Source organism: Volvox carteri (assembly GCF_000143455.1).
Source record: "Volvox carteri f. nagariensis unplaced genomic scaffold VOLCAscaffold_41, whole genome shotgun sequence".
NCBI classification, from domain to species: Eukaryota; Viridiplantae; Chlorophyta; class Chlorophyceae; order Chlamydomonadales; family Volvocaceae; genus Volvox; species Volvox carteri.
The window spans coordinates 796571-823109 of NW_003307584.1; the positions used below are offsets into that span (position 1 = coordinate 796571).

At 55.5% G+C, this 26539-nt stretch overlaps 4 protein-coding genes across 4 annotated transcripts in view; 2 read left to right on the top strand and 2 right to left on the bottom strand.

The window, feature by feature from the left end:
- Window positions 1–92: 92 nt before the first annotated feature.
- On the bottom strand, window positions 93–7519 carry VOLCADRAFT_118673 (uncharacterized protein; the record flags this gene model as incomplete). The annotated part of the gene is made up of 13 exons (XM_002954257.1): window positions 93–430; window positions 711–837; window positions 1132–1236; window positions 1683–1732; window positions 2866–2980; window positions 3347–3442; window positions 3936–4053; window positions 4579–4679; window positions 4962–5019; window positions 5688–5770; window positions 5989–6130; window positions 6504–7099; window positions 7280–7519. The coding sequence occupies 13 exons, from the start codon at window positions 7517–7519 to the stop codon at window positions 93–95; spliced, it is 2169 nt and encodes a 722-aa protein (XP_002954303.1).
- Window positions 7520–9248: 1729 nt separating this feature from the next.
- On the top strand, window positions 9249–18758 carry VOLCADRAFT_118674 (uncharacterized protein; the record flags this gene model as incomplete). Its single annotated transcript, XM_002954189.1, has 16 exons — window positions 9249–9355; window positions 9440–9498; window positions 10546–10607; window positions 10906–11037; window positions 11898–12175; window positions 12652–12893; window positions 13468–13635; window positions 14063–14139; window positions 14688–14769; window positions 15397–15506; window positions 16315–16353; window positions 16593–16651; window positions 16786–16865; window positions 17201–17319; window positions 17511–17645; window positions 17853–18758. Coding segments are annotated over 16 exons (2655 nt in total), but the record flags the coding sequence as incomplete, so codon positions are not given.
- Window positions 18759–21485: 2727 nt separating this feature from the next.
- On the top strand, window positions 21486–23041 carry prpS20 (plastid/chloroplast ribosomal protein S20). The gene is made up of 3 exons (XM_002954190.1): window positions 21486–21606; window positions 21714–21886; window positions 22005–23041. Exons 1-3 carry the CDS (start codon window positions 21525–21527, stop codon window positions 22320–22322), a joined length of 573 nt encoding a protein of 190 aa, XP_002954236.1. The 5' UTR covers window positions 21486–21524; the 3' UTR covers window positions 22323–23041.
- Window positions 23042–23560: 519 nt separating this feature from the next.
- VOLCADRAFT_121287 (uncharacterized protein) overlaps window positions 23561–26539 on the bottom strand; it is a gene marked incomplete at its 5' end in the record, with an annotated part of 6587 nt that continues 3608 nt past the window's right edge. The window contains 6 exons of the mRNA XM_002954258.1: window positions 23561–23603; window positions 24055–24137; window positions 24581–24717; window positions 24977–25181; window positions 25781–25924; window positions 26265–26459. Coding sequence (XP_002954304.1) covers window positions 23567–23603; window positions 24055–24137; window positions 24581–24717; window positions 24977–25181; window positions 25781–25924; window positions 26265–26459 — 801 coding nt within the window. The 3' untranslated portion in view covers window positions 23561–23566. The remainder of the gene's footprint in view (window positions 23604–24054; window positions 24138–24580; window positions 24718–24976; window positions 25182–25780; window positions 25925–26264; window positions 26460–26539) is intronic.

Here is a 26539-nt window from a genome sequence, read left to right on the forward strand (position 1 = left end):
CACATGCACATGATGAGAAAAATGTCCACTCGCTCCTCGTTGCCCCATCGCCGCCTACTCGACCCGCTAGCAACACCTCAGCTCAACCGCTGTCAGACCTTCCTCGCCTGCTGCTTCTTCGGCGTCCTCGGCAACAGCGTTGACACGCCCTTCTTCTCAAACTCCTTGGCGTAGTCCGGTATGAGAGCCGCATGTGTGGTGACCGCTACCCCGGGCAGCGTCCAGAAACGCAGATGAGCCTTGCCGCGGCAACCCACACCCACCCAGCCAAGGCCCGCTACCGCCACGTCCACCGTGCTTCTAGACCAGTCCGTGCCTTCCACCTCGACCTCCACCGGCTGCCATTTGGGCAACGCTGCAACCTCTTCCGGCGACTCCGGAGGCGATAACAAACCGTTTTGCGTCAGTGATTTCACCTTGTCGTCCGCACCTTCGAGTACATTGTCGAGGAAAGGAAGAAAGGGAAAGGTGGTTGTGAAGGTTGTGGAGGGAAAATCTGCCCAAGGAGTGCTGAGACAGGAAGAAGAAAGGAATTGGAGAGGACAGGAGGGCGCAGCTGATGTGGGTTGATGCGGGTTTGAGCACTGCATTAAGTACGCTTTCCCTTTCATACACCCCGAGCAGCCCCGCGCGCGCCCCCTGCTCCCCTTTTTTTCTTTTTTTCTCTACCTTTCTCTCTCATTCTTTTTCTCACACACATACACACCTACCTTCAGTCTTGCCCATATGCAAGTTGACGTGCGCAGATACGAACACAGTCAGGTACAGGGTTTGCCCCGGCGCCGAAACCACATCCACTCGCGCCAGACCTGCGCCCAGCAAGACCGAGTGCCCGGGCTCTATGCGGTAGGTGCGACCTCGGAGCTCCTTTGTGGGAAGAACCTGCGCAAAATCATATTATTGATTTGGAAATTAGGAAATTATATATTATGAAAAAATATAGAATTAGGAAGTTATGAGATAAGGAAATTAGGAACACTATCAAATCTAGTTATTCCTGCCTCATCTGGTCTCATCTGACCGGCATCGGCGCCCCGTCAATGGGCTTTCTCCATTGGGGGGCGTCGTACATAGCATGTCGTTATCATGTCTCGCTCGTACGTGCGTACGTATTCAGTGTGCCGTACATACCTTTTTGACGACCTCGGGGTTGAGGTGGCTGGTGAGCTGATGGGTGTGCGGCACACCCGGCGTGTCAAACGTGCGGTGTTTGGGGCCCAGGGGTATTCCGGGGACCTGCGGGGGGGGGGAAAGAAGGTTGCATCCGCGTGTGGGAGCAGCGGAGCGAGGGCAGGTCAGACCTCGCTCGTTTGGTCGTACACATGCCGGTTGAGATGACGTGGAGATCTTACATAAAAAAACAAATTGCGGTTGTTAGGATTCATTATATATAAATAATAAATCCTAACAACCGCAATTTGTTATAAATATATATATAGACATCTCCTCATCACTGCTCGATTTGGTGCATTACGAGGGCTACCAAGGCATCCCGATCAGCGCGACAAGGGGGTTGGTTCGAGGTAAACAGCCCAGGAGCTAGGAGAAACCTCCGGTCACGATATCTTGATTTGTGGTTTCCAGTCAGGTTGTAGTACACTATAAAGTACGGCATTTGCCAGGACCTGCCAAAGAAGAAAAGCTCTTACCCAACCGTTCTAACCGCCACCACACCAACCAACCTGAAGGAGCCCCAAGGTTGTTCCCGGAACAGGTGCAACGGTTGGGTCACCTGTGATGTGTGTGCGTGTGTGTATTGGCGGGGGGGAGGGAAGGGGGAGCCAGGGAAGCGGCTTTTTCCGTTAGAATAGGAAGGGAAACTCGCAGCAGTACAGCTGCCCAATCCCGAAAACACCGGGGTGTCAAAGTGCAGAACGGCACGGTACGACATGGTACGGCAAGGATAGTACAGGGCGCATTGGGTATGGTGTAAATGGGGATGGGGGAAAGGCCGCCCTCGACCGCAAACTCCCCCTCGCTCCCACCCACCCCCCCACCGCCTGCATCCGTCTTTTGCATGCTTCATGCTTCGTCGCTGCTGCTGCTGCTGCTGCCGCTGCTGCCCGACCGTGTTGGGAACACAGCCCTCTGTTGGGACCCGGTGCGATACTGGACGGCTGGGGGGCTGTTAAAACAAAAACCTGGGTTGGGTTGACACTACTGCAATTAGCGGTTTAAGGTCCTGGGTTCGATTCCTGGGGAGACCCCCGAATTAGTCGGGAGCGCGAGATTATGGCTAGCTGCTGAGATGTGGAGTTGAGGTCACAGTTGATGGACCAGATTCGCACGCTGGATTGGTGGCGATTGCCGAACCCTCCGTCTCTTCGGGTGTTCGGGCGAATGGATGAGGAGGGGTCCCTGAAGGCTGGATCCGCCGCCTTGGACTTACAGTTCGTATGGCGAAGTACAGTGTGGTAGTGGTGGATGGTGCTATAAGGTGATAAGTGATCGTAGAACTGACAATGTGATAAAGCGGCCCAGAAGCCTCCCACTCTGTAACATTACATTACATTACAAAACAAAAACCCAGCTAAGACCCAGCTTCTGTACGAATACTGCGTAACCACGGCTAAGACGTTCCGGGTGTAAGAACCACAAAAAAAGCCCATACATGTAATGTGCACCCCCATTATGTAATGTACACCCCCATTATGTAATGTATACCCCCATTATGTAATGTGCACCCCCATTATGTAATGTACACCCCCATTATGTAATGTACACCCCCATTATGTAATGTGCACCCCCATTATGTAATGTGCACCCCCATTATGTAATGTGCACCCCCATTATGTAATGTGCACCCCCATTATGTAATGTGCACCCCCGAGGTGAAATGGTTATTCCATCGTTAAAGAGTCGTACCCTTGCCGTCTGTCCCCGCCAACCGCTTCATGGCCCGGATGAGGGAGCTCTTCCCCGCGTTCTGCGCCCCCACCACCCAGAGGTCACCTCGGAACCCCAGAGCCTGACGGATATCCTGAGGGCGGCAGTAGCAGCAGCAACAGTAGCAATAGCAGCAGCAGTAGCAGTGGCAGTAGCAGTGTTGTTAACGACTAAACCCTGTAGTGAAAACTGAACCAGTACAGACATACTGTTAGTAGCACATTATCGGCTGTGTAGGTATATATGTCTGTACAGTACATCCGTTTGGTAATTACTAATTCACACCTTTGCACCTACGGCCCTGTACGGCCTTGTAGGTCATACATGTACATCCAGTACATCCGTACTGTACGCACATGTTTTGTAGGCACATACGTCCATATCTGTGCGCACTGTATGTATGTCTATCTGTCTGTAGAATGTGTACGGGAAGCACCCCACCACCACCACCTGCCTGTACCATGTCCTTGACGCCGAGCCCCTTGGCGGCGCTGACCATGAACACCTTGTCAGCGTGGGGGAGACCTGCCTGCTTGAGCCGTGTACGAACCCATTGCTGAGGGGGGGGCCGGGTTTGGTTTGAGGGGTTTCGGGGGCCGGGGGTGAGGAGGGAGGAGAGGTGGCTGGTCAAACAGGTGCGGGTGAGGGAGGGGGTTTGGGAGGGGACATCGACGCCGTGTCGTGGTGACGAGAGCAGAGTTAGGGGTGCGAGTAACGCTCTGCAAGGTTAGCTCGAGAGCAGCTGAACGAGGTGAGAGGAGGAAGGATGACGTAATTGCCGGGTTAGGTTTAGATTTAGGTTTAGGGGCGGAGGGGCGCGGATTGGACTAACAGGGAGCGATAATGAAAGACAAACAAACACATACATGCATACATGCACAGGTGTATACATACATACATACATACATACATACATACATACATACATACATACATACATACATACATACATACATAGATACATAGGTCCGAACTTCTTTTCTCTTCCACTCCGTTCCCCGCACCACCTCTCCCCCCCCCAATCCCCCGCCCCAAACACACACACACACCTGGACACGGGGCACCGTGGCGACGGACGGCAGCAAATCGAATTTGTTCGCCGCCACCATCAGTTTGAATTTCAGCTCCTGGGGGGCCTCATCACCGCTGCCCGGGGGAAGCAACGCACTGTACGGCAGAAATACACAGCAGCGCCAGTGGGGAATGGAGGATTCCGCGCGACAGGAAAGAGGACGGGCGGGAGAAGGGCACGTGCTGACGGAGGCGGGGGGGGAGGGAAAGACGAAACACAAACGAGTGAAGCTGCTGCCAGGGGAGGGAGGATGAGGGGCGGTGATGAGGGGTGTGTGTTGTCGTGGAGGCGCGGTAAAGGATTGATGTGCGCATTGGCTGCGGCGGGGTCTTGTTTGAGTGCCCATGTGCCCATACGGCGCAGCGGTGATGAGGAGGCGGCCCGGTAGCGGCGCCGCTGACAACGGCTGAAGACAAAAGGGCGCGAGAGATGAAGGAAAGGAAACCAGCGACCCGCGACCTGCGACCTGGACGAGCCACTGGCGACACACACACACCTACTGGTGCGAGCTGAGGGGCACCCGCGAGCGGTTTTCACCTTCCCCGGCTGCTCCACCCAGTACTCCCCTCCCCCGCGGCTCCGCCTCCCCAGCCGCCCGCCGCGTTCCGCGTCCGCCTTACCTGATAGCTTGGCGGGGTAACGAGCCGTCGAAATCCCAGAGGTCCACCACACACAACACCACCGCCTTCCGGTCCTTTTGTAGGTGGATCTTGCGGCCCACCTGGAATATCGACAGGCCGACAGACAGGCCGACAGACGGACAGACAGGTTGGGGGAGTGGGATGTAAACAGACAGGTAGACAGACCGAAAGACTTGAGAGCAGGTGGGTAAAAACAGACTGACATACAAGCAGACAGACAGACAGACTCCAGACAGACTCCTTACGTCCGCTATTTACCTTTTGTGTGTTGCGATGTCAGTCCGTAATGTTCTCCCCTCGCTATCACACAAAACACACAACACCTGACCTCCGCCACCCCCACGTCCCGGGGGAGAGCTCACCTTCTTGCTCAGATCGAATGTCGGCAGCGCCGCCTCCCCCTCGTACGACTTGAGCTTCCTGCACACCGCAACACACACACACACATAGCCAGACGCGCTGATAACTTACAAGACAAGACGTGCGAGCGTGCGAGAGCGGGTGAGAAGAGGCGGGGAGAGAGCCCCCTAGACGGAGCGCCCTGGCGGGCCGGCATGAGGTCTCCAAGTCAGGACACACCCACGCGCACATTCACGCAACCCCACGCATTTTTGCTGGTTACTTGATCGCTGGGGACTAGCTTCTCTTCGAAGTCCGAAGCCGCTCTGCAGTGGTACATGCTCCGTACAGTCCCCTCCTAACTGGTGGACTCATGGACATCCTCCTCGGGGCTCAGCCCACTAAAACTAAGTCCCCACCATGTCAATAACACCAGGCTAGACGGGTAAGGCAGGATAAGACAGGTTGGACAGATGTTAAACAGGTTAGGTAGGTTGGTCAACTCCCTGGGTTTTCTACAGCGAGCGCAACGGGGACAAGGGGGAGTGAACAGAAGGTCAAGAGGCAAGAGCTGACGGTGAAGCCCACAGCAGGCGCAGCATTGCCGATGTGCTCTTGTGGAGTGCTATTGAGGAAAACGACAAGAAGGGCAGGGAACCCCCAGGGCCCCAAATGCCAAGCGTCCCAAGGGAGTCTAGTCCGGGCCATCACGTCAAGTCACGTCATGTCACATCCCAACACCAGCCCACCCGGCGTGCGTGAGCCAGTAGCAACGCTGACACAGCACATCGGGCTCATCCGCACCCAGCGCCCCCACGTCGTCGAACTCCACCTGCAGTGGCAGTAGCAGTTGCATTAGCATTAGCAATCGGCAATACTAGTAGCAGTAGCAGTCGCAGTAGCAGTCACACTAGCACTCATCCACTCACTCATTCAAGAACAACGAACAACAACAAACTAAATTTCAACATTTTCATGGTTTCAAAGTACTACCACGACTTTCCTGAGTCGTACTGTCGTACGTCACCTTGCATATACCTATCAGCCCACCTCATCGTGCCGGTCCTCCCCTCCTCCCCAATTCCCCAACTCCCTTCTCACCACAGGGACCTCCCCCGCATCTTCACCCGCCGCTGCGGGACCCGCCGCCCCCCGGGGCGGCTCCAAAAGCCTGGCTGGGATAGTAAAGAACCTGCGAAGAAGAGAGCAGAACATAAGGAGCATAAAGGAAGCTAGTATGCAACGTGCAGTTGAACCATTTGAAGGCTTGTACGGGGCAATAAAGTACATCCACAACACAGCAGGGTACGGCAGGGTACGGCACAGCACAGCGCAGGCCTGGGGACCTAATAACCAAACCACGGAGGGCCCCGGTCAGCTTCCCCCATTAGGTTTCCTGCCTTCAGCTACAGCGCGCCCCTGCCCATCGCCACTGACCCATGGGACGGAAACCCGACAGCAACATCAACGACCAGCGGACATCCCCACACTGGCTCGCACTGCGCCTCCGTGCTTGGAAAAGGTCCCCCACCCCACAGCCGTACTACCACCACGCCGCTTCCTACCCTGGAGCTCGCTCGTCCTGCCGCTGCAGCTTCATGCCGCAGCCGCAGCAATGACTGGGTAGCTTGATGCCCATTGCGCGCAGCGCCTCGTCGCTCAGCAAGTTTGCTGCTGCGAGGTCTGCAGCGCTTGGGGGTGCGACGGAGGCGGAGCTCGTGCCGATAGTGTTAACGGGTCGTCGGCCGCGAGCGCCACGGGGTCCTCGGGGTTCGCCAACGTCCCCTAAATTTGATTCTGTGCTGGCTGCTGGTTCTGCGGCAGAAGCCGCCACAAGAGCTGGCTTCTCAGTTGCAAAATGATGCCGAAACTGAGGAAGGAGAAGCGTCGGAGCAAGTGAAAGGATATGTGGAGGGACGACGGTTTTGGATCCAAGACGCCATGCTGCGCGTATTGTTGATGAGCGGCAGGTGGGCCCGCAGGGTGCGCAGGAGCGCATGGCGCCGGCCGGCTGCGTGACGGATGCTCTCCTGAAGACGGCTGACACAAAGGGAACGCCGCAGGCAGTGGAAGATATACCGTAATAGAAGTTTGTTAAAATACAATTAAGGACTGGATTATGCGTGCCGTGTTCGAGAGCTGGTAATAACGACCCAAAATCCTGGTGGCGGCCAACGGACCAGTGGGATTTCACAATTCGAGCTGGACGAGTTAGCAGGTATTGCTTTAGAAATAGGAAGTCGTAATTAGAAAGCAACACCTTACGGAAATGTATTGGTGCAAACAGCATTAAGACGCGTTTGAGGGGTAAGCTAAGAAGCAATCATTTGGACAACTGCACGAGCTTCAGGATAACCCATTCTAGCGGGGCGACGCCCGTCGCCCAGGGCGACTCGCCCTGCGTCGTGAAAGTTGGATTCAGAATCCTGGCAAAATTATCAATGCGTTCGGCAGGGCTTGTGCGCGATTGCACAAGCTTGAAAGTGACCTGGATCTCACGATATGCTAACGAATATGTCACATGTGATGTCAGTGTCGCATGGCCGTTCACCGGCTCTGGACAGCAGCCGGCAGTTGGCATCGTGGAAGCTCCAGTCTTCGCCGCTCACATAGCAGTTTCCCAGTTCGCAATAATAAGCGAACGAACAGGTCGTAAATTTCCCTTTTGCATAATGCAAACTGCCTGTAAACGGCATCAACGAAAAGCCTCGACAGAACTTCTACAGAAGGGGAGGCGAGTAACAAGAGCTGTTGAACCCTGGTACTTTGATTTTACAGAACAAGGAGATAAAGAATTGCCAAATTGTTTATTCGCTTAATATCGGTAGCATATCGACTAGCGTTGGTGACATGGCTGACGGGCAAGGAGAAAACCAGCACCTGTCAGGAGACGCAGGCAGACAGATAGGCAGGCAAACCACAGTGACGCAAGCGGGCACCAATCTCAAGGGCCTGTGCCCCTCTCAATCTGAGCAGATGGGGAGGCTTCGCACCAAATCTCACCAAGCATCACAAAACGGATAGCCGCGGGCGGCAGAACGGTTCGCAGGCCTGCGTGACCTGCTTGACCGGCGAGGCAACCCACTTTTTCGCGATGTCAACTATAACGATGATACAACATCTGACATAACCAAGATAACGGTGTCTACAGCCGCCATCGCAACAAATTAATGTGTTTGAAGGCCGTCAGCGCCAACCAGCGAGTCGTTGCCAAAACCTTGTGCTTGAATACCTTCGTCTTTGTTACCGTGTCTGCTGTGTCTGCTGTGTCTAACCACTACACCCATTGTGCTGCTTCAATGCCCCTCGGCTTAAATGCATCTGTACAGCAGCGCAGCTGTGTCGTGTCCTCCCGATATTTCCATCACTAATTCCTTTGACGGGTGCAACTGACAGGCAAATGTCGACCCATTCACCGCTCCTACAAGAGCTTCTTGCCTCAGGTACTTCACCACAGGATTCATCTACCATCAACTCAATCGTTGAGGTGCATCTGACATCTGCCCCCTGCCTTCGCCGCCGGCGGCTCTCTTGCTGCAGGCTTGGAATAGGCGGCCCTTCGGTACTTGCACCTGCCCGGCTCCCGTAGGGAGTCTGTGTGCGCATTCGGCTAGCTATGTGGGTTGGCTCCCTGTACCTTTTCCCTCGCCCTTGCACCCTGTCCGAGGGTCAGAGTGTACGCTGTTCCCTCTCTTTTTATGGAAGACCTGGGTATTTGTGGATTTTTGGTACTTGCGAATGCACGGCTCCCTGCACTTTGCTGGGAGTCTGTGCCCTGGCGTAGGTTGGTTCCAACCGCTAGCATGTACGGCTAGTGATGCGGGTTGGTTCCCTGTCCCACTTGTAATACTTGCATCCTATATAACACCAACCAGTTCAATCTACTGAAATATTTCCTGTGTCATGTACCCGCGTGGGCGTGGGATGCACCAAGATTGCTTGCAAGTAGCGCACGGCCACGATGAATTTACTATACGCTGCGCTGTACTGCACGCCCGTCGTCAGACTGTTCAACGCCCTGATATTATTGTGTATGAAGTCATGCTACAAGATAGAAGTACACCAGGCTTGTCACCCGCAACCATTATGGACATAGCGTAGCCATGTTCAAAGGGTATTTTTGACGAGATACGCGGAACAGTGGCATTCGTGATGCCGCCGTCATAAACTTTCGTAAACTTATGCAACCAGCGTAGAAAGTACGTTAACCCGATCCTGGGTTGTCGCGCAGTTCCAACCCTAGTGGCACCTTTCTGAAGCCTGAAGCTATAACCTTATAAGATAGCCCTGGACGATCGTGCTCGGAAATTATGGAGCACTTGAGCAAAGCTTTTGCAGCCGTTACCAGAGTCAGCGAGGTCATTAGCCGAACGGCACAGTCTGCGCAGGAGCTATTGAGGGACCAGGAGCTTAGGAGGTGAAAAATGAAATTATGGCCAAATTTTACTACTGTGGCTTAATTCACGTACATCCAGGACTTTTGTGACCTTGCAACCCGCAGCAAGGGCATCCAGACCGTGCTGACTGGAGCGCAGACTCGTCTGCAAGGAATACAGAACGGTAATTGGGGCCAGGATCTTTTACTTACACCCGAATCCGGAGAAAAAAGTGCACTTGCTGGCATCTACCTAACTGCCAACTTGTTGAGTTACGTTACAGTGGTCCTGACCAGATTGCCAGTATTGCCCGCACCCAAGCACGCTATGGCCCAGCATAAGCCCGAAGATGAACCTAGCGAGGCCCATACATGGCCCGGACAGCCCCAGCGAAACGGAGTAACTCCCCTGCCCAGCAACACTCGTAACACGAGGCCAGCTATCGGCCAGCTATCGGGGCCCAGGATGAAGGGCATGGGGTGGTGGTGGGGAAGCTGCCAAGCACAAGCAGCTATATTACCTATTAGCCATCTACCACCTAGGCCTGCAGGCTTGGCTGGGCACGGGTTTCTCGTGAACCACCTTGAGCACACCTTGAGCCTTTTGCCGCCGTATCCACCAACTGAGGAACCGTTCTATAGCCAGAGGATATAGCTAACGGGGGCTGTTTGCCGCCACTTAAGGGGGGGGCCTAAGCGCTGCAACCCAACCAGGGAGGGCTAAGGAAGTGCTGCAACCTACCGCGCCATCCAGCTAGAACTACCCCTCCGCTGCGATGGGACGGGACCTGGCAGAACAGCACATACAGCACAGCACATACAGCACATACAGCACAGCACATACAGCACAGCACATACAGCACAGCACATACAACACAGCACAAGTCCGTCGCCGACCATCCTCAATATCCGCTGGCGGGGTCCCATAGATGGCCCCATCCCGTCCCCGTCCTGCTGCGGCCGGGCAATCAGATGCCAGGGCACCGCCCTCCCGCCCTCCCGGGCCCCCACCAACAACAATTATACGGCCGCCGCACCGCAATCCCATCCGCCCATCTGACCAGATTCCTCCTCTGCCCCAAGCCCGTGTTCAATGCTTCACCCAAAACCCTGTCCAGTGCTCATGCAACGTCGTCTCCCCACGCCCCCGCCCCTGCCCCCGCCCCCGGCCCGCCATCATCATCACCACCACCACCACCTGTGCCCCCCCCCGCCTGCCCCCGCCCCCGCAGGCATCGCGCAGCGTGCTGGGAGGATTCAGGAGCGGCTACTGGATAAGCGGCGGCAGCTGCAGGTAAGAGCCGGAGGGTAGCTGCACTGACGGGCCCTTTGCCTTGTGTCTCGGGGCGTCCTCCGGCCCCCCCCCCTTCCCTCGTCTGAGCTGAGGTGTTAATGTGCCTGGCACACACACACACATACACACACATACACACACACTCCCCTCCCCGCTCCCGTCCCCTCCCCTGCCCTTCCCTGCCCTTCGTTCGTGGTTCGTCTTTCCCTTCCCTCCCCTCCCCTTCCCTTCCCTCCCCTCCCCTTCCCTACCCGCCGTGGAAACACACCCTCCTGGAATCCCTGGACCCGTTCCCCAGGGGTTTCTGATGTTGCTTCACAGTCTGGAGGAGCGCTTCAACGCCACTCAGCGTGCCTGGCAGCTGCAGGCGCGCAGGAGGGACCCCGTGGATGTGCAGTTCGGGAGGCAGGTCTTTGAAAATGCACCGCAGGTGAGGGGGCGATGGGGGGAGGTGATGGGGTGGGAGGCCCGCCGGTGTGTTTGTGTGTGGATCTCGTGGTTTGTCGTGCGTGCCGTGTGTATGTGTGTATGTGTGTATGTCTTGGGGGAGCCGAAGCGCGCTCGCTAGGGATGGGTGCACGTCTTTGTGTTTTGAGAAACTGAGTCGAGCGGGAAGGCTGGGTAGTGCGGAGGATGGAACACAAGAGAGCAACTTCACTTCGCTGAAGAAACTAGTCTGTATGTATGCATGACTGCAATCACACACTGAAACAAATCGGCTGTGATGATTTTAAAACAAAACGTTAGCTTTGAATGAATGGCGAAGCTGGCGCAGGATTGCATGCTTGGTTGTTACTTCAGAAACAAACACAACATGCTTATGTACGAATGTACGGATATGGTTACATCTTCAGGAGATCCGCGCGCGGCTTTGGTACGTCCTGCTTGAGAACCCCCACCTGGCGGCCCCTTTACAAGTATGTACGGCGTACGGGTTATGGCTATGTCGTACGGGACGGGGAACTGTCTTGCATGGTTTCCCCGGGTTGATTTGGTGGGGGGAGATGGGGTGGGGGAAGGAGGACGGCGGGGTTGGGATGCACGCAGTGCGTTTGCCGGACCGTCCCATTTCTCAAACCCCTGTGGGAGGTAGCGGTAATATCGGGGTTAGCGGCAAGGTCAGGTGTATATGTGTGCTGCCAACTGCGACCTCCATCGAGGTCCATCGCATTTCACCGCGCCACCAGCCCGCTAGGCCTTGACATACTTGTAACGCCAACATGTGTTGAGCCTTGTAACGCCAACACGGTTTAATGCGTGTGCCCACTCACCCACTACCACCCCCCTCAGTGCGAGCACCCTGGGGCCGTACAAAACATGTTAATGGACGATGATGATGACGTGGACGATGATGACGCGAATGACGGTGGTGGCAATCTGCTGGACGGCGGAGGTGGAGGCGGAGGCACACCAAGCCTGACCCGTGGGTCAGTGAGCAGCGTCCGCGACTCGGGCGGTGCTGCCGCCATTCCCAGCTCAGGCAGCACCGCCAGTCGTTTCGCGGCCGTAGCTGCGGCGCTGGGTTTTGCTCGTCCCATCTCCGGAAGTGCACTGCCAGGAAGTCCCAGGTGCGCACAGGACCCCTACCGTAACGCTCTGTGCCATTTGGGGGGATTGGCCGAATATATTTATAGCAACTTACAGCATTTTGCATTGTACATTTTGAATTTTGAATTTTAAAATTTGAATTTTGCAATTATACTGTACCCCCTAGCTATCCCCAGGGCACTCGGCTGCATGTGTACGGTAGCAGTACACACCTCGGACGTGAAGGGCGTCCGGAGCGTTTTGCAATCCTCGTCAAGGTGGTCGCTTGTTTAGGTGACCGTCTTTCCATCCTCTCTGTGTGTATGTATGGTTACCACCCCGTCTACCGCCCTCACCTTCCCAACCCCCTCCCTCCCCCCTTTCTCCCCCCCCCATGTGCCTTCCATGTGGTCCTCCCACGCACATACATACATACATACATACATACATACATACATACATACATACATACATACATACATACATACATACATACATACATACATACTACACGCAGCGCTACCTCTCTGAGCAGTCTGTCTCGTCGGGAGCGCAGCGTCTCTGGCAAGTTCGCCGCCGCCGACACGGCCTCGGAGGCGGCCCAGCAGCAGCAGCAACAACAACCCTACACACCCGTACACACACGAACACATCAGATCATCAGCGGCGCCAATCCGTCATCACCACCGCCGCCGCCGCCGTCCTCGTCACCCGCGGGGGGAGCGGCGGGTCCTCCGTCGGTCAGGACGTCCCGGGGAGGTACGGCAAAATACCCCCGACCGGTCGGGAATTGTGTTGTTGTGATGGGGGGAAAGGATAGGGGTATGGCGGAACATGGACTGGGGGGTTAACTGGGGGGAAAAACACACACCAGCAGAACCCCTGACGCCATCTACACGGTAGCGGTCAGGCGTCCGAGGGGGGTTAGGAGTGGGAGAGCAAGCCAACAGGAAGAGGAAGGGGGGGGAGGGAGTGTACGGGAGATCGATTGCCGTCGCGCAAAGCACACCAGCTGCCGAAGGAGGTTGGCTGGGTCCCTCAACGCTCTCCCCCACCACACACACCTAACCCTGCACACACATACATCTCTCACATACTCGATTCTTCTCACCATGCGCTCTCTCGTGTCTTTAACCGCACAAGCCTGGCCTGGATGTTCCGTCCTGTCCGTGACACCTCTCCGCCGCCAGGGCATCCCTTCCATCTCTTTCCCCCCACACACAACCCCCTCGACGTCCCCCAACATCCTTCCATCATTATAAAGGCGCCTCCGGGGCCGGGGGATCCTGCACATCAGAGCCCGCCACCGCCACCGCTGCGGCTGCGGCTGCAGCTGCGGCCGGCGGCATCTTGGACGACGGCTGGGAGCTGGTCGGTGGCGTGTGGGGTACGACAGATGCCTCGGGACTTCCGGGCTCGGAGCCGTTGGTTTCGGGGCCGACTGGCGGTCCACCCCAGCCCGAAGCGATTCGGATCATCTTGGAGCGCTTGGATGCGCTGGGTGCGTGTTGGTGTGCGCGCGTCAGTGATAGCCCCCCTTGGCCTCTTAATGGGCACCGCGCGCGGGAGCTTTTACGTGCGTGTGTGCCTGTGTGTGTGTGTGTCCTTGTGTGTGCGCGCGCGCGAAGAAAACATCAGTTTGCATCAGTTTGTTCGAATCTGCGTCGTTTGTTTAATGAAATATTATATTTCCTGCCATTCACACAAGTGTGGTTTACTTCCCCTCACATAGCCGCCATGTGTCAGGGCCCCGTAGGCCGTTCGTTGCATTTCAGTTATTTCAGTTAATTAAATTATGACCGAAGTGCATGTCTTGAAGAGCTCCTTTGGGGGTTGTCCACCTTACCCACCCACCACCACCCCCACGTCCAGCCGCTTTGTTGGAGCACTCATGCCCCCCCCCTCGTCGGGCCCTCCTGAACCCCCAGGTCACCTCGCCCTGGACGAGTCTGGCAGTGACCCGGTGCTGGTGGCTCAGCAGGCTGTGCTGGAGGCCATGATGCAGGTAGAGTAGAGTAGAGAGGTATCTGGGAGCGGGGAAGGGGAAGCGGGACATGCGGAGTAGTAGTAGTAGTACACTGTGCAGAAAAGCGCATATAAAAGTATTAAAGTCGTGTCCAGCTCGCGGTCTTGCTCCTCCTTCGCAGCGTACATGCTTACATGCGTACTGACCGCCCGGCGTGTGTAGTAGTCAGAGCTCCTTCGAACCCGCCTGAGCGCCCCTAAGGGGGTGATACTTCTGAACTTCGCGGTGATCTATCTATCTATTTATGTATCTATCTTTTAATCAATATATTATTTCGTTTGTCGTACATTCGGAACTCCTTCGGGGGTGGGGTCCCTGCCCTCGATTGCCGCTGCTACTGCTGTGGCATTGCTACTGCTGCTGGTGCTGCTGCTGCTGCTGATGATGATGATGGTGATGATGATGATGGTGATGTTGATGATGATGATGATGATGGTGATGTCATTGTTGTTGTTATTGTTGCTACTGGGATGGTGGCTGCTGGTAGTGGCATTGATGTGCTGATGGACTGACTGACGCCCCCGCAGGTGCCTTGGGAGGGCGGTGTGGGGTTGCCGGCGGACTACCCTGCAGAGAGCCGCTTTGCAGTGCTCAACGAAATGACCGCAGGTGTGCATTTGGGCGCGGAGAGCGGTCCAGGGGGGGAGGGAAGGATTACATCAGCAAGGGGTGAAGGATACACAGCTGCGGGCGGGCAGGGCCGGGGAGGGGAGGGACGGGAAGGGAAGGGAAAGGAACACGACGACGATGCAGGAAGCTAAGGGTTATCAACGGTGGGCGCCCCAAACAAAATCACCGAGCTGTGGGCGTCCAAAGCCGAATGGCAAGGAGAGGGGAGGGGGTGGATGCGTGGTGGGGTGGTGCAGAGTGAGGCTCAGGCACTTGCGCTTTAGGTCGTTTGGTTGTTATCATGGGCGCGACCATATGTGTTGTCTGGCCTCTTGCTAACACCCACATCACCCATAATGCCATACCACCCTCACATTCTGTCCGTAGCGCTGAGATCAATGGAAGCCATACAACACCACATACGTCTTCTGGGGCCTTAAGAGTTTCGGTTTGAACTCCACTGCTACCATTTGATGTATGTATGATATACACATTAGCTTTAAGTTGCCGATACGCGGTGGTGGCTTTCTCCCCTCCCTTGCATGGCTGGTCGTGCTGATCGGCTGATAATAACTGAGTCGTACTGCATCTCATCACTTTTCCCCAATTCCGTTGCTTGCCCTTCAGGCCAGGAAGAAGTGGACGATTCTATTCTGCGAGACATCCACCGCACCTTTCCGGAGCATCCGTACTTTGGAATGGAGGCGGGACAGAGGTCTCTGTTCAGGGTCCTCAAGGTAAGGTTGGGGGCCGGGGTGTGTGCAGTATGCAGGGAACGCATAGGGGGACGTTCCCAACGCTCTCGAGGCAATATGGCCGGCTGCGGAGAAACGGTTTGGAAACATACTTGACTAGCGTCTTGTACGAGCACATTATTGTTTTTTATGTATATAGATTGCGAAATGTCAGATTTTAACATGTCCACTAAGCCTGTACCTTGGCGTAAAGTCAAGGTCATGGGTTCGAATCATGCCGGGGAGTGTCGCGTCTCCCTGTCACCCAAGCGGGGGCTGATAGTTGGAAGTTTCGCATGATACCGTCGGTCCAGTTCTCCTGCGTCGATGGCGTGTCCGCTCTGAGCCTACAGTCGACAACGGCGTCTCCCTGATGGGGGATGGTCGTGGTTGATGATTAATCCGGGACCGCGTGAGGCAGTAACCTGAGCAGCGAAAACGGGTAGCTGCGGGCGGCAGACGGATCACACGCCTGAGTGGGCTGGGCCACCCGACGGGTCCTCTGCGAGGCAACCAACTGTTTTGTCAATTTTCATCCGTCTTCTTTCCAATGTATTTTCCTGTTCTTTCCTTATATATTTTTCCGAATACCCACTGCTACAATCTCCTTTAGAGTTCTCATATTTCCTCTGCCTATTCCTCGTGCCCTTCGTCCCGACTTGTTGCTTGTTATGCTGAAACCTTTCTCGAAGGTGTTGTCCATTTGCAATTTAATACTTATAATTCATTAATGTATAATGAAACCATTTCCTTTATAATAGATGAAAATGCTTTGCACTCTGAATTTACGGTGTCATTTTGCGCCTTGCAGGCTTATTCCCTACATGACCTGGAGGTAGCATATTGCCAGGTGTGTTCACGTGGTCCTGAAAATAACATGACACAAGGTATTTGCACAGGTTGTCTGAACATCCCAATAGGCATTTAATCTTAATGTGGGTCCGTTGTACGCCACATGGGGACTTACAAACCATGCGCAGTTCCGCCCAGCACTTCCAGCCCTGCGCCGAGCTTCCTGCCCTTCAGCACGCTCTCCTCCACCTAACTGAATCGGATCCACCTTTTCCGCGGCGGACCGCATTACCCCAGGGCATGGCTTTCATGGCAGGTGTTCTTCTGATGTACGTGCCGGAGGAGATCGCGTTCAGGTCAGTTGACGGGACGTCCTGAGCATATCCTGCTGACTAAAGCTGGCTGGCTCTGATTTTGCCGGTCTCTGATTTCCTTGTTCCCCTCATCTCTATAACTGTCTCTTTCCTCTTCTCCCCCCCCCCCGCGGCAGGTTGTTTTGTCGGCTTATGGACCCCGAGGGGCCCAATCTACGCCGCCTGTACCTGCCGGGGCTGGACCCGCTCAAGGCGAGTTGGCTTGGCTGAAGATTTCGGTTTTTGTTGTTGTGTGTGGGCGGACTTAGGGATTTAGGGTGCTCGTTCGGGGAGAGATAGAAAGGGAAGGCAGCAGGAATGGTGGAACTGGTTATTTTATTCCGCTGTTCATTTTCTTTCTTTTTTTCTCCTCCTAGGCCTTTGGCTGGTCCTTGCGGGCTTCCCAGGAATCTGCTCCACTTCCTCCCTTTGTTCGCCTTCCTCGACGCCTGTCCTCGTTCAAAAGGAAAGAATATTCTCCGAATCTCCGCGAACAGGCTGAGCTGGCAACCTTTGAACTTCTGCTGACGTGGCGGCTGCCTGAGCTAGCAGTGCACCTCTCAGAGTACGGCCTTCCTCCCGTACTGTACGTCAGTCAATGGCTTATGACGCTCTTCGCGACGCCCTTCCCGCCGGCCTTCTGTGCCCGAGTCATAGATGTGCTGTTGCAGGTAGGGAAGGGAGGACGCTGGGAGGTAAGGGGCGCCAACGAACAAAACACACGAAAGAGGGGGAAAGGGAGGACCGGCGTGTGCGGGTTTGGTTAAACCCAAGTGCCCCAATGCACAGGAGACTGCCCCGCAGACCTCTGTCTCCTTACCCGCGCGCTGTTCGCTGTTCACCGAGCCCCCGGTTACTGCAGGACGGTCACGATCGGTTGCTGCTTCGATGCTCCTTCGCAATCATGGAGGTACTGGAGCCTGGACTGCTTGCCCGACATGACTTCGAGGCGCTTATCACGTACCTCAAGGTGTTGTTAGTGGTGGTCGTGGTCGTGGTGAAGTAGTGGTCAGACGGGAAAGGGCATGAGAAGAAAAATGGTATAAGAGTGAGAAGAGCAGGGGGGGTTACCGGAGGGACAATCAGTGCCACTTGTGCCGCTGCACCTGTTCCTCCTTTACCCTACTGCTGGCCCCGTTCCCACTGCTACTACGTCTGCTGCTACTACTGCTACTACTGCTGCTACTGCTACTGCTGCATGCAGATGGAACCGGTGACCTGGGGTCTGGGTCGCCAACGGGCCATCATGGAGCGAGCACTGGCAAGCCCCCTCACGGACGCGGAGATAGACGTGGCGCGGGATACGGTGGCGAACCGCAAATTCCTGGCGGCGGCGCTGGCGGCGGGTAGTACGTCGGGGTCGGCTGCCGCAGGTGGCGACGCGGCGACGGCAGCACCGGAGGTACTAGGTAGCGGCGGCAGCAGTAGCGCCGCCACCGCCGCCGAAGCGGCGGACCCGTCAGCGGCGATGCACCAGCGGAAACTCAGCCTTGAGGCGGAAGTGGATGCGGCGCTGGAAGTAGCAGCAGCGGCGGCGGCGTTGACGGCGGCGGCTGATGTCGGCGCTGCTGGGTGCAGTCGCGGCGGTTTACGGGATTGGGACGCGGACGGTCGCGGTGGAGCGGGGGCGGCAGGGGTCTGTGCTGCGCGCACCGCCGCACGGGGCCGATTCGGTCCCGAAGGTGGCGACATGATTTCGTTTGAGGAGGAGGAGGGCACGAGCAGGTTTGGTGCTGCTGGCAGTGCCGGCTACGCCTCAGCGGCAGCGGAGTTGCCCAGCTGCAGCGGCGGAGGCAGCTCTGCGCCGCCGCCAGGGGGAGGCTGGGAACCGGAGTGGCCCGTGGGTCATCAGATGTCAGGAGCGGGGTCACACCACCACAGCGGCGTGGAGCCAGCTAGCAGCTCCACCGCTACCGGAGCAACGGCGGCGCGGCGACCCTGCGGCAGCGGCTGTCCATCTTACGGCATATCGCCGTCGCTCCTAGACGATTTGGACTTGGGCTGTGGTGGCGGCGGTGCCGCTGCCATCGCTACGGGACGTAAGGCCCCGGATCTAGAGTACGGAGAGTACGGGGAGATGCTTATGGACGCCGGTGTTCTGCTGCCGGAGGTGGGTACGAGCGCAGGTGGCGCTGCCGGGATAGGGATCCTGACGGCGGCACCGACAGCAGCAGCAGCAGTAGCAGCTGGTGGCGGCGGCGGCGGGGGCTTGTGTGCCGGCCTCGACGCTGGTGACCCTTTGAGATCGGCGGCGACACACGCTGCTAATCCAGTACGGCCGTACAGGCAGATCCAGCCCGGGGCCGACCTCCTCCTAGACTAAGATCCTACCGGGCGCTTCCGCCCAGGCCGGGGGGGGTATCTTGTATCTGTTACCATGCTAGCTTGTCCCTTGCATAAATGGACAAATGGTGTCGTACTAGCAAAGGTTGACAGACTCGCTTCGCGCGGCATAGGCGTATGCCCACTCGGTTTGTGGCTTTCGTCGTGACTGACAGATATGCAAACAGACAGACAGACTTCTCGGATTTGGATGGGAGGACCGCGGCGGGCAGGTTCCCGGGCAGCTGTGCCTTGTTGGGCTTGTGCGTGCGGTTCCATCCATCCGACTCCACCGCAACTAAGGTATGGAGAGTTTGCATTGTGCCCGAAGCCGAAGGACTGCGATCAGACAGAAAGTCAAAAGCAGAGAGGGGCTGTGCGGGGCTGATGGGTATCCCGCTGAGAATCGCGAACAGGTAGAGCAGGCGTTTATGTCGGTTTGGCGTCGTTCTCCTCGGGCTTAACGTGAACGTTAGCGTCTTGACTGGGGGGCTTTTGACGCTAAACAAGCAGGTAATACATCAAGAGATGTATCATAAATCAGGTGGTGGGAAGTGCCGGAAGGAGCGGGACGTCCTCAGGGTGGGGCCTCCAACCGCGTTCAAATTGAGGCGGTGATGTAATGCGTGTATGTGTGTGTGGGGGGGGGGGAGAGAAAGGGGCTTCCTGTGCTGGGGTCATGGTGCGCTGATGTTGCAAGCTCGAGCTCGGAAAGCGATGGGCGTCATCGTGTAGCCCTGCGGTGCATGGGCCTCGTAGGTCCTGTGCTTAGGGCGTGTGGCGGATGACGGTGTGTCCGCCATGGATAGCTATATGTGGATAGAAGCCCCCCCTTGATGCGGTGGTCAACAGGGTGGTAAGTGTGTATGGACGGAGGTGCAGGGGCGTGCCGCGTACCATTATCGGGAGCTTCTTGACGTCGTCACGACAAGCGGTGTTTTGGCTCGTGGCTATGTGCGTGGTGGTAGTGGACGGGTATTACTACTGTCTGCTCCCGCATCTTAACAAGAGATGAAATGCGCCGTAAGCACATACATACACACACACACACACACGCGCGGACGCACGCGCGCGCGCGTATCTAACTATAACACTAAATTCCATCGCATTCGTCAGATAGGATAAGAAAGTTCGACGGACGTAACAAATAACACGTTTTTTGGAGCTGGTCGGTGGTATATGAAAGCAAGGCGGTGTCGTTATCTGACGCTGCCGTAATCTGTTTACTTGCGCCTTCGACACGGATCGATTATTTGCCATATGGCGAGCATCTAGCGACCGGTGCCTGCCTGCCTGCTAGTTTTGTTTGGCGGCCCTGCGGAATGAAGACACGATGCATCGCACAGGGAGGTTGGGGATGGATGGCGGTGACGCCTGGGTGCCTTCATAGGAATGTATGTTAGGAGTAGCACTAGCCATGTAGAGATGATGACGGGCTTAATGCTGGTGACCCGTCTTGCAGAGCAATATATTAATGTGAAGTTGGGAATCCTGCAAACGTTCGATGGGAGACGGTCATGGAATGGGAAGGTGGGCGCGCCATTTATACTTGCTTTCGCTTTAACCAAATGCATTAGACAGTGGCGTGCGCTTATGCTTATGCGGCGCAAATTAAAGAATGTGCCATAGGTGTAGCTACCGCATAGCCTCATTTGGCAGGAGTAGTTGGAGCCGGGGATTCTGGCAGCACCTGTGGCACATTACCGCCGGAAGTGTCACCGCAGGAAATAGGGATCGGCTGCTACGCGCAGACGTTAATCGTTGTTTGTAATGTCAATCGAGAGCTTGCTGTGGGTGTACGGCAAAGAAGTCCATTGGGGCCACGTACCGCCTGCCCAATCCAACCCCTGTCACGTACACGCCGCTCTACTTGCTAGTGAAACCCTACCTGCACGCCCATGGCCGCACATTGCCCTGGCCGCGTCCGACCCCACCTGCCAACCCACTGAAAGTTGTCTCCAATCCGACGATACCGTAATACAGCACTGGCCTTCAGCCTTCAACCTGCTAGGTGAAGGACTAAATACAAGCGAGGGCAACGGAACTTTGGATGCTGGCAACACACACACACACACACACACACGTCTGTTCGCCTCTGGAGAGGTTGCAACAAGGACCAGGGTGGATCAATCTTAGTAAGGGCCTGATGTGTTCGACATTCACCAGATGCCTTGCATCGCATAAACGAAGGTAGAGACGACTCACAACCGTTTCGTACCACAGAAGAAGATTGTGATGTGAAGCGTGTCACACTATGAACGTCCTCGGCGGAGCTGATAGTCAAGACCAAAAGAACGCTTCCCTGGTAAACTCCTGACCTAATTTGCGTAAGGACCAGTTGTCAATAATTTCTAAAGATATGACTCGAGTTGAAATTAGCAAAGTTAAGCAAGTAGGCAGGTCGTTATGATAACTTGAGGAGGTGAAGCCGCCGTACGGCTTGTCGTCCAATGGAGCAACTCGGCGTTCCAAATTTTGCGTCATTACCATTCCCGTTTCTCTTCTAGGTCATTGGTAGCAATCTAGGACCGTAGTAGTCTTTCGCCAAGTCAAAATGGCCTCGCTCATGCGGACCCAGACGCTTCTGCGCGCGTGCCCTCAACGCTGCGCATTCACGCCCGTGAAGCCCACCTTTGGTACGTAGGCCTTAGGCAGGATTGTGCTTAGAAAGTTGGCAATAAGGAGACTGCAATATGACTGAACTTTCTATGTGGCTGCGCTGCTTTGTGTCTTTTCTCTGCAGCTCCAGTGAGCCGACCTGCCGTCGAACGCGGCGCTCTAGTTGTGATGGCTGCTGAGGCGAAGAAGGATCAGAAGAAGAAGATGCCCAGTCCTGTTAAGCGCGCTCTGCTGGCCGAGGAGCGCCGCTTGTACAACAAGAGCCGCAAGTCTGCTTGCGCAACCCGCGTTAAGAAGGTGATTATAAGGCTGCAAAGTTGTGATGTAAAATGTGGCACAGTACTGAAGCGATGGGTTGTGAGAAGCGGGTTGGTGATTTGAACCCATTTCCTTGCTACCCTTGGTTGCCCTGCAGGTCATTAAGATGGCAGAGTCATTGATGTCGACCGCAGATGCCCACTCAGAGGATCAGGTGAAGGCCCTTGAGAAGCTTGTCTCGGAGGCATACACGGAAATTGACAAGGCGGTCGTGAAGGGTATTCTTCACGAGAACACAGCTGCGCGTAAGAAGGCCCGCTGCGCGCGCTACAAGAAGCATGTGCTGATGTTTGCTGGTCTTTATAAGCCGGCTGAGGATAGCGAGGACTATGCGCGCTTCTTGAGACTGCAGGCTAAGGCCGCTGAGGTGCGGGCAAAGGAGGCCACGCAGAAACCGAAGGCGGCGGCCGCATAAGCAGCTGGAGTGGGACGGTGGCGATCCGTAGCTGGCGGCGTGTCCAAGTTGAGGAGGGGCCTGGAGCATGAGTCCTGGTTTTTTGAGTCTTGCCCGCACAATGGGGCGGTCCAATTGGGCTTTGGCAGGCATATGGCAGCGGTAGCCTGTGCCCAAGGAAGGGACGATTTTCTTGTGCTGTCATGTACCTCCGGGTCGGGACGTTTTATCTCCGGGGCATGGCGTGTGCTATTTCTTTGGGGAACTGATTTAACCAGCAGTTTCTGCAAGTCTTTAGGTGCCCGCTGACGAGGATGCTTGGGAAGGACAACGCGCTTGGAGACTAAGGATTAACCTTGTACAATGGGGAGACAGTAATTAATGACCGTTCGTTACTGTGTACGAGCCTGGGTCATCGATGAAATGCCTAGCCCTGATCCTATGCAGCTTGCTCGCTAGGCTGCGCGAGCTAGGCCTTGTTTGGAGGGTTAGCAGGAGTGGGCGCGCTTTGTCGGTTTGCTGTCATTGGAGACGAATGGTGGGTGGGGGTTCTCAGGACCTGGACTGACAGACAAATGAAGGCGGCCGAATGGTGGCCTAATTTTAATTGCGACTGTGTGGTATTCCCGGTAAAGCGTTAGCCTGATATATGTATGGAATTCATGCCTCGCATAGCCGCGCTGCACCGGCACCGTTTCATGTGCCGTGCCATGCCATTCCTTTGTAGCATGCGCGGAGCGATATGCAGAATATTCAGCTGTGGTCAAGTAATCACAGGGCACAAAGATGGAAGATAATCAAAGGAGCTATTGCTACCCGCATCAATATTATCAGTGTGCAGTTAATGATTATTTATATGCAAAGCAAGTATGCTTACAAGCTAAACTACAAGACACACCTACAACGGCAGATCCCCAATAATGACATCGTTACGATGTACAGAGCAATACTTAATAGTACGCTTGCATGTCATACGGTGCAACACTTAAAGAGGTGAGGTGATAAGAATCCGCGCCATTCCCGCCTCGAGCCGCTGTCAAGCCGCGGATGCCCCCTCCGAAACCAGGGTGTAACGCAAGCACAACAGTGCTACCCCACCCAGGTAGCAACGGCTGTGGCAAGGTACTGTCGCGGTTGCTGGCCGTACGGCTCCCAGGCCGCAGCACTCCAGGGAAGCTTATGCCCCGTGCTCTGCCAGCCGCTGCCGTCATCGCCGAGACAAGGACCGCGACGACCCATCTGGCCACCCCGCCTATCTTGTCATGTCACCGGCAGCAATGCATCGTCCGCATGGATCGGCCCCTGCATGCGAGTGAAGGGGTTCCTTCATCGAAATGATAAGAGAGCAGGTGCTGGCTTGGACTTGCACTGGCAATGTGGTTATTACTCACGTCCCACCCTCCTGAGTCAGACGCAGGTAAGAGAGGACACCGACTACACATATATACATACACACATACATACACCGTCAAAACGTCCTAATTGCAACTCAATTTTATAAAACACACACTGATAACGCGCGCACCCACCCACACACACACGGAGTCACACACAAGAGACACACACAAAGGCACACGCACACAGACACACAGGCACACCGTGTTCCGCCCTACATTGTTTTCATCCACACACGCCTCCACGTAAATGCTTAAGGGGACTAACTGCAGTGTGGGGACCCCCCCCACACACACTCCCTGAAAATTCAAAAACTTAATAAACATAATAAAAGAACTAAAAACTTTAAAAAACCCACTTGCGGTACACCAGCTCTAGATCCGGATGAGAGGCGGTCGACAGCAGGTTTCGGAGCGAGGCCAGTGATACGGAATCACAGTCCTGCAAGGAAAGGAAAGGAAAGGAGGGCACGAGGTGAAAGGGGGGAAGGCGGGAAAGGGGGACGATTACACGCATCCTCAGAAAATCAATTGCATCAAGGAGACAACAAACCGCCTAAAGGAGATTGTCCAAAGCGGGTGTGTCACAACCCCAGCTAAAGAGGGCCAGGGCCGGCGCCGCACACCCCCCAAGCGCACCATACACCGCATCCTCAGGAGTTTGGGGACGAGAACAGCACATGCATACATACATACATACATACATACATACATACATACATACATACATACATGCATTCATACATACATACATACATACATACATACATACATACATACATACATACATACATACATACATACATACATACATACATACATACATACATATGCAAGGCTATGGTTTTCAAAAGAAACCGCAAAACCCAAAAGCTCTATGCACACCTGCAGCTCCAAGAGCTCAAGTTTGGGACAGAAGGCCAGCAGCGCCGCCAGGGTCCTGGTGTCGATGAGGGGGCACTCCGTAAAGGACACGCGCTCCAGACGTGAGAGGTTCCGAATGGACAAGATAAAGCCAATGTCTGAAGGAGAGAGAGAGAGCGGGGTGAGGGAGGGAGGGATGGAAAAGACCCATGGGTCAGATCAGGCAATTCGGGTTTTGAGACACGGGGAGGACACGGACGTTGCAAGTGTGTATGTCTGTCCATGTCTGTCCTCCATCCCTCCCTACCCCTCCTCCACACAACTTACACGGCTACACCCTCACACCCAGATCCAGATCTGCAGATCTGCAGATCCAGATCTGCAGATCCAGATCTGCAGATCCAGATCCAGGCTTACCAGTTATGTTGGGACACTTGGCAAGGTCGATCTTGGTGAGGGCGCTGTGTGCCGATGTGAAGTCCACCCAGCCGCTGTCGGTCACTGCCCCGCTGCCCTCCAGACGGAACGTCTCCAGCCGCCGCAAACCGCTCAGTCCCGCCAGACCCACGTCGGAGATGGAATCAACGGGGTTGTCCCAAAGGAACAAATTGACCAGGCTGGTCTGGGCGGGGAAGGGAGGAGGAGGGAAGGAGAGGGCCGGGGAAAGGTAGCAGCAAGGAAAGCGGCACGTCATTCGTTACCACCACCACCACCACTGCGCGTGTATACCTTCTGATAGATACACTTTTCGATACCTTTTCCTCTTCGCCGCCTTTAGCTCTCTACGTTTTACCTCTACGGCTTCATTTGCTTTTCTGCTTTCCTTCCGGCTTTTTTCTTTCATCTCAGCGGCTAGGTTGTCATTTCGCTGTTTCGCCTTCTGCCCTTCTATGAACCCGCCAGCTAGTAACTCGTTTCGCAATCTAGCTGGCCAGCCACATCCGCCGCCATGTGACTCCCCCCGCCCACGTCATTGCTGGTCACAGCCTTACAAATTTTCCTGATGCAGCACCCTTATAGTCCTGGTTAATCCGTAATCTATCTCTGGCATCTGCTTCAATCGTCGGTGGTTCGTCTTACCCCCCCCCTCCCCTTCCCTTTCCGGTCACTTTCAGCCGGTTCTCATAGACCCATGTCCAACCCTCCTCTCTTACCACCCCAAGTCCAACCCTCCGAACTCCCTCGTCGCCCTCGTATCACAAACCCTGACACCCCGCTCACAATCTCCGCTATGTTCTTGAGGCTGCTGTCCGTAGAGTCACATGATAAGGCCCGCAGGGAGGGGAATGTCGTACGGAGATGCGCCTCGTACAGGATGTTGTGGCTGACAAGTTTCGTCACGGAGAGGAGCGGAAGGGGGTGATCCTGAGGGCGTGCACACATAAACACGCGCACACACGCACACCCACCCACACGTGTAAGCGGAGAACATATAAGCACACATAAGGGAAAGGAAACAGAACTGGTTTCTCCAGGAGGGAGGAAGAGCGACGATGAAGGGCAGAAAGGCGCGAGCACCTCCTAACCCCCTTCTTACCAGCTCCCACCATTTCCCCCTCTCCCTTTCCCTCCCTTTACCCTCCACACATAACCCCCACCCACCCACCCACACTTTTCCCCGTACCTTCCCCTCATTCCCGCCCTGACTGGCCCCCACCCCGTCACGCACAAAAAAACCCTCACCCCTTTCCCCCCCTCCTCTCACCAGCTCTCCCCCCCGGCCGCTACACTCCAAATTGAGGTCCCCCACTCCCAAGTGCACCAGCCCCGTAAGGGCGGTGAAGCGCTGCAGCTCCTCGCCGCTCACGTCCACTCGCTGAATGTCCACGTGTGTGAGCCCCGTCATGCCGGTGACCCAGTTTAATAACGCAGTCTTGCCCTCGTAGATCTTGTTTAGAACCTGACAGGACAGGAACGTGTGGCGCAGTAATGGGTAGGGTAATGGGAAAGGGTTAAAAAGTGGGAAAAACGAGCGCAGCA

Excerpts from the sequence above, each read along its gene's own strand:
- prpS20 (XM_002954190.1), top strand. The coding sequence starts at position 21,525 with ATGGCCTCGCTCATGCGGACCCAGACGCTTCTGCGCGCGTGCCCTCAA. Across the intron at positions 21,607-21,713 it reads GCCCGTGAAGCCCACCTTTG|CTCCAGTGAGCCGACCTGCC; the intron begins GTACGTAGGCCT and ends TTTTCTCTGCAG. Across the intron at positions 21,887-22,004 it reads GCGCAACCCGCGTTAAGAAG|GTCATTAAGATGGCAGAGTC; the intron begins GTGATTATAAGG and ends GTTGCCCTGCAG.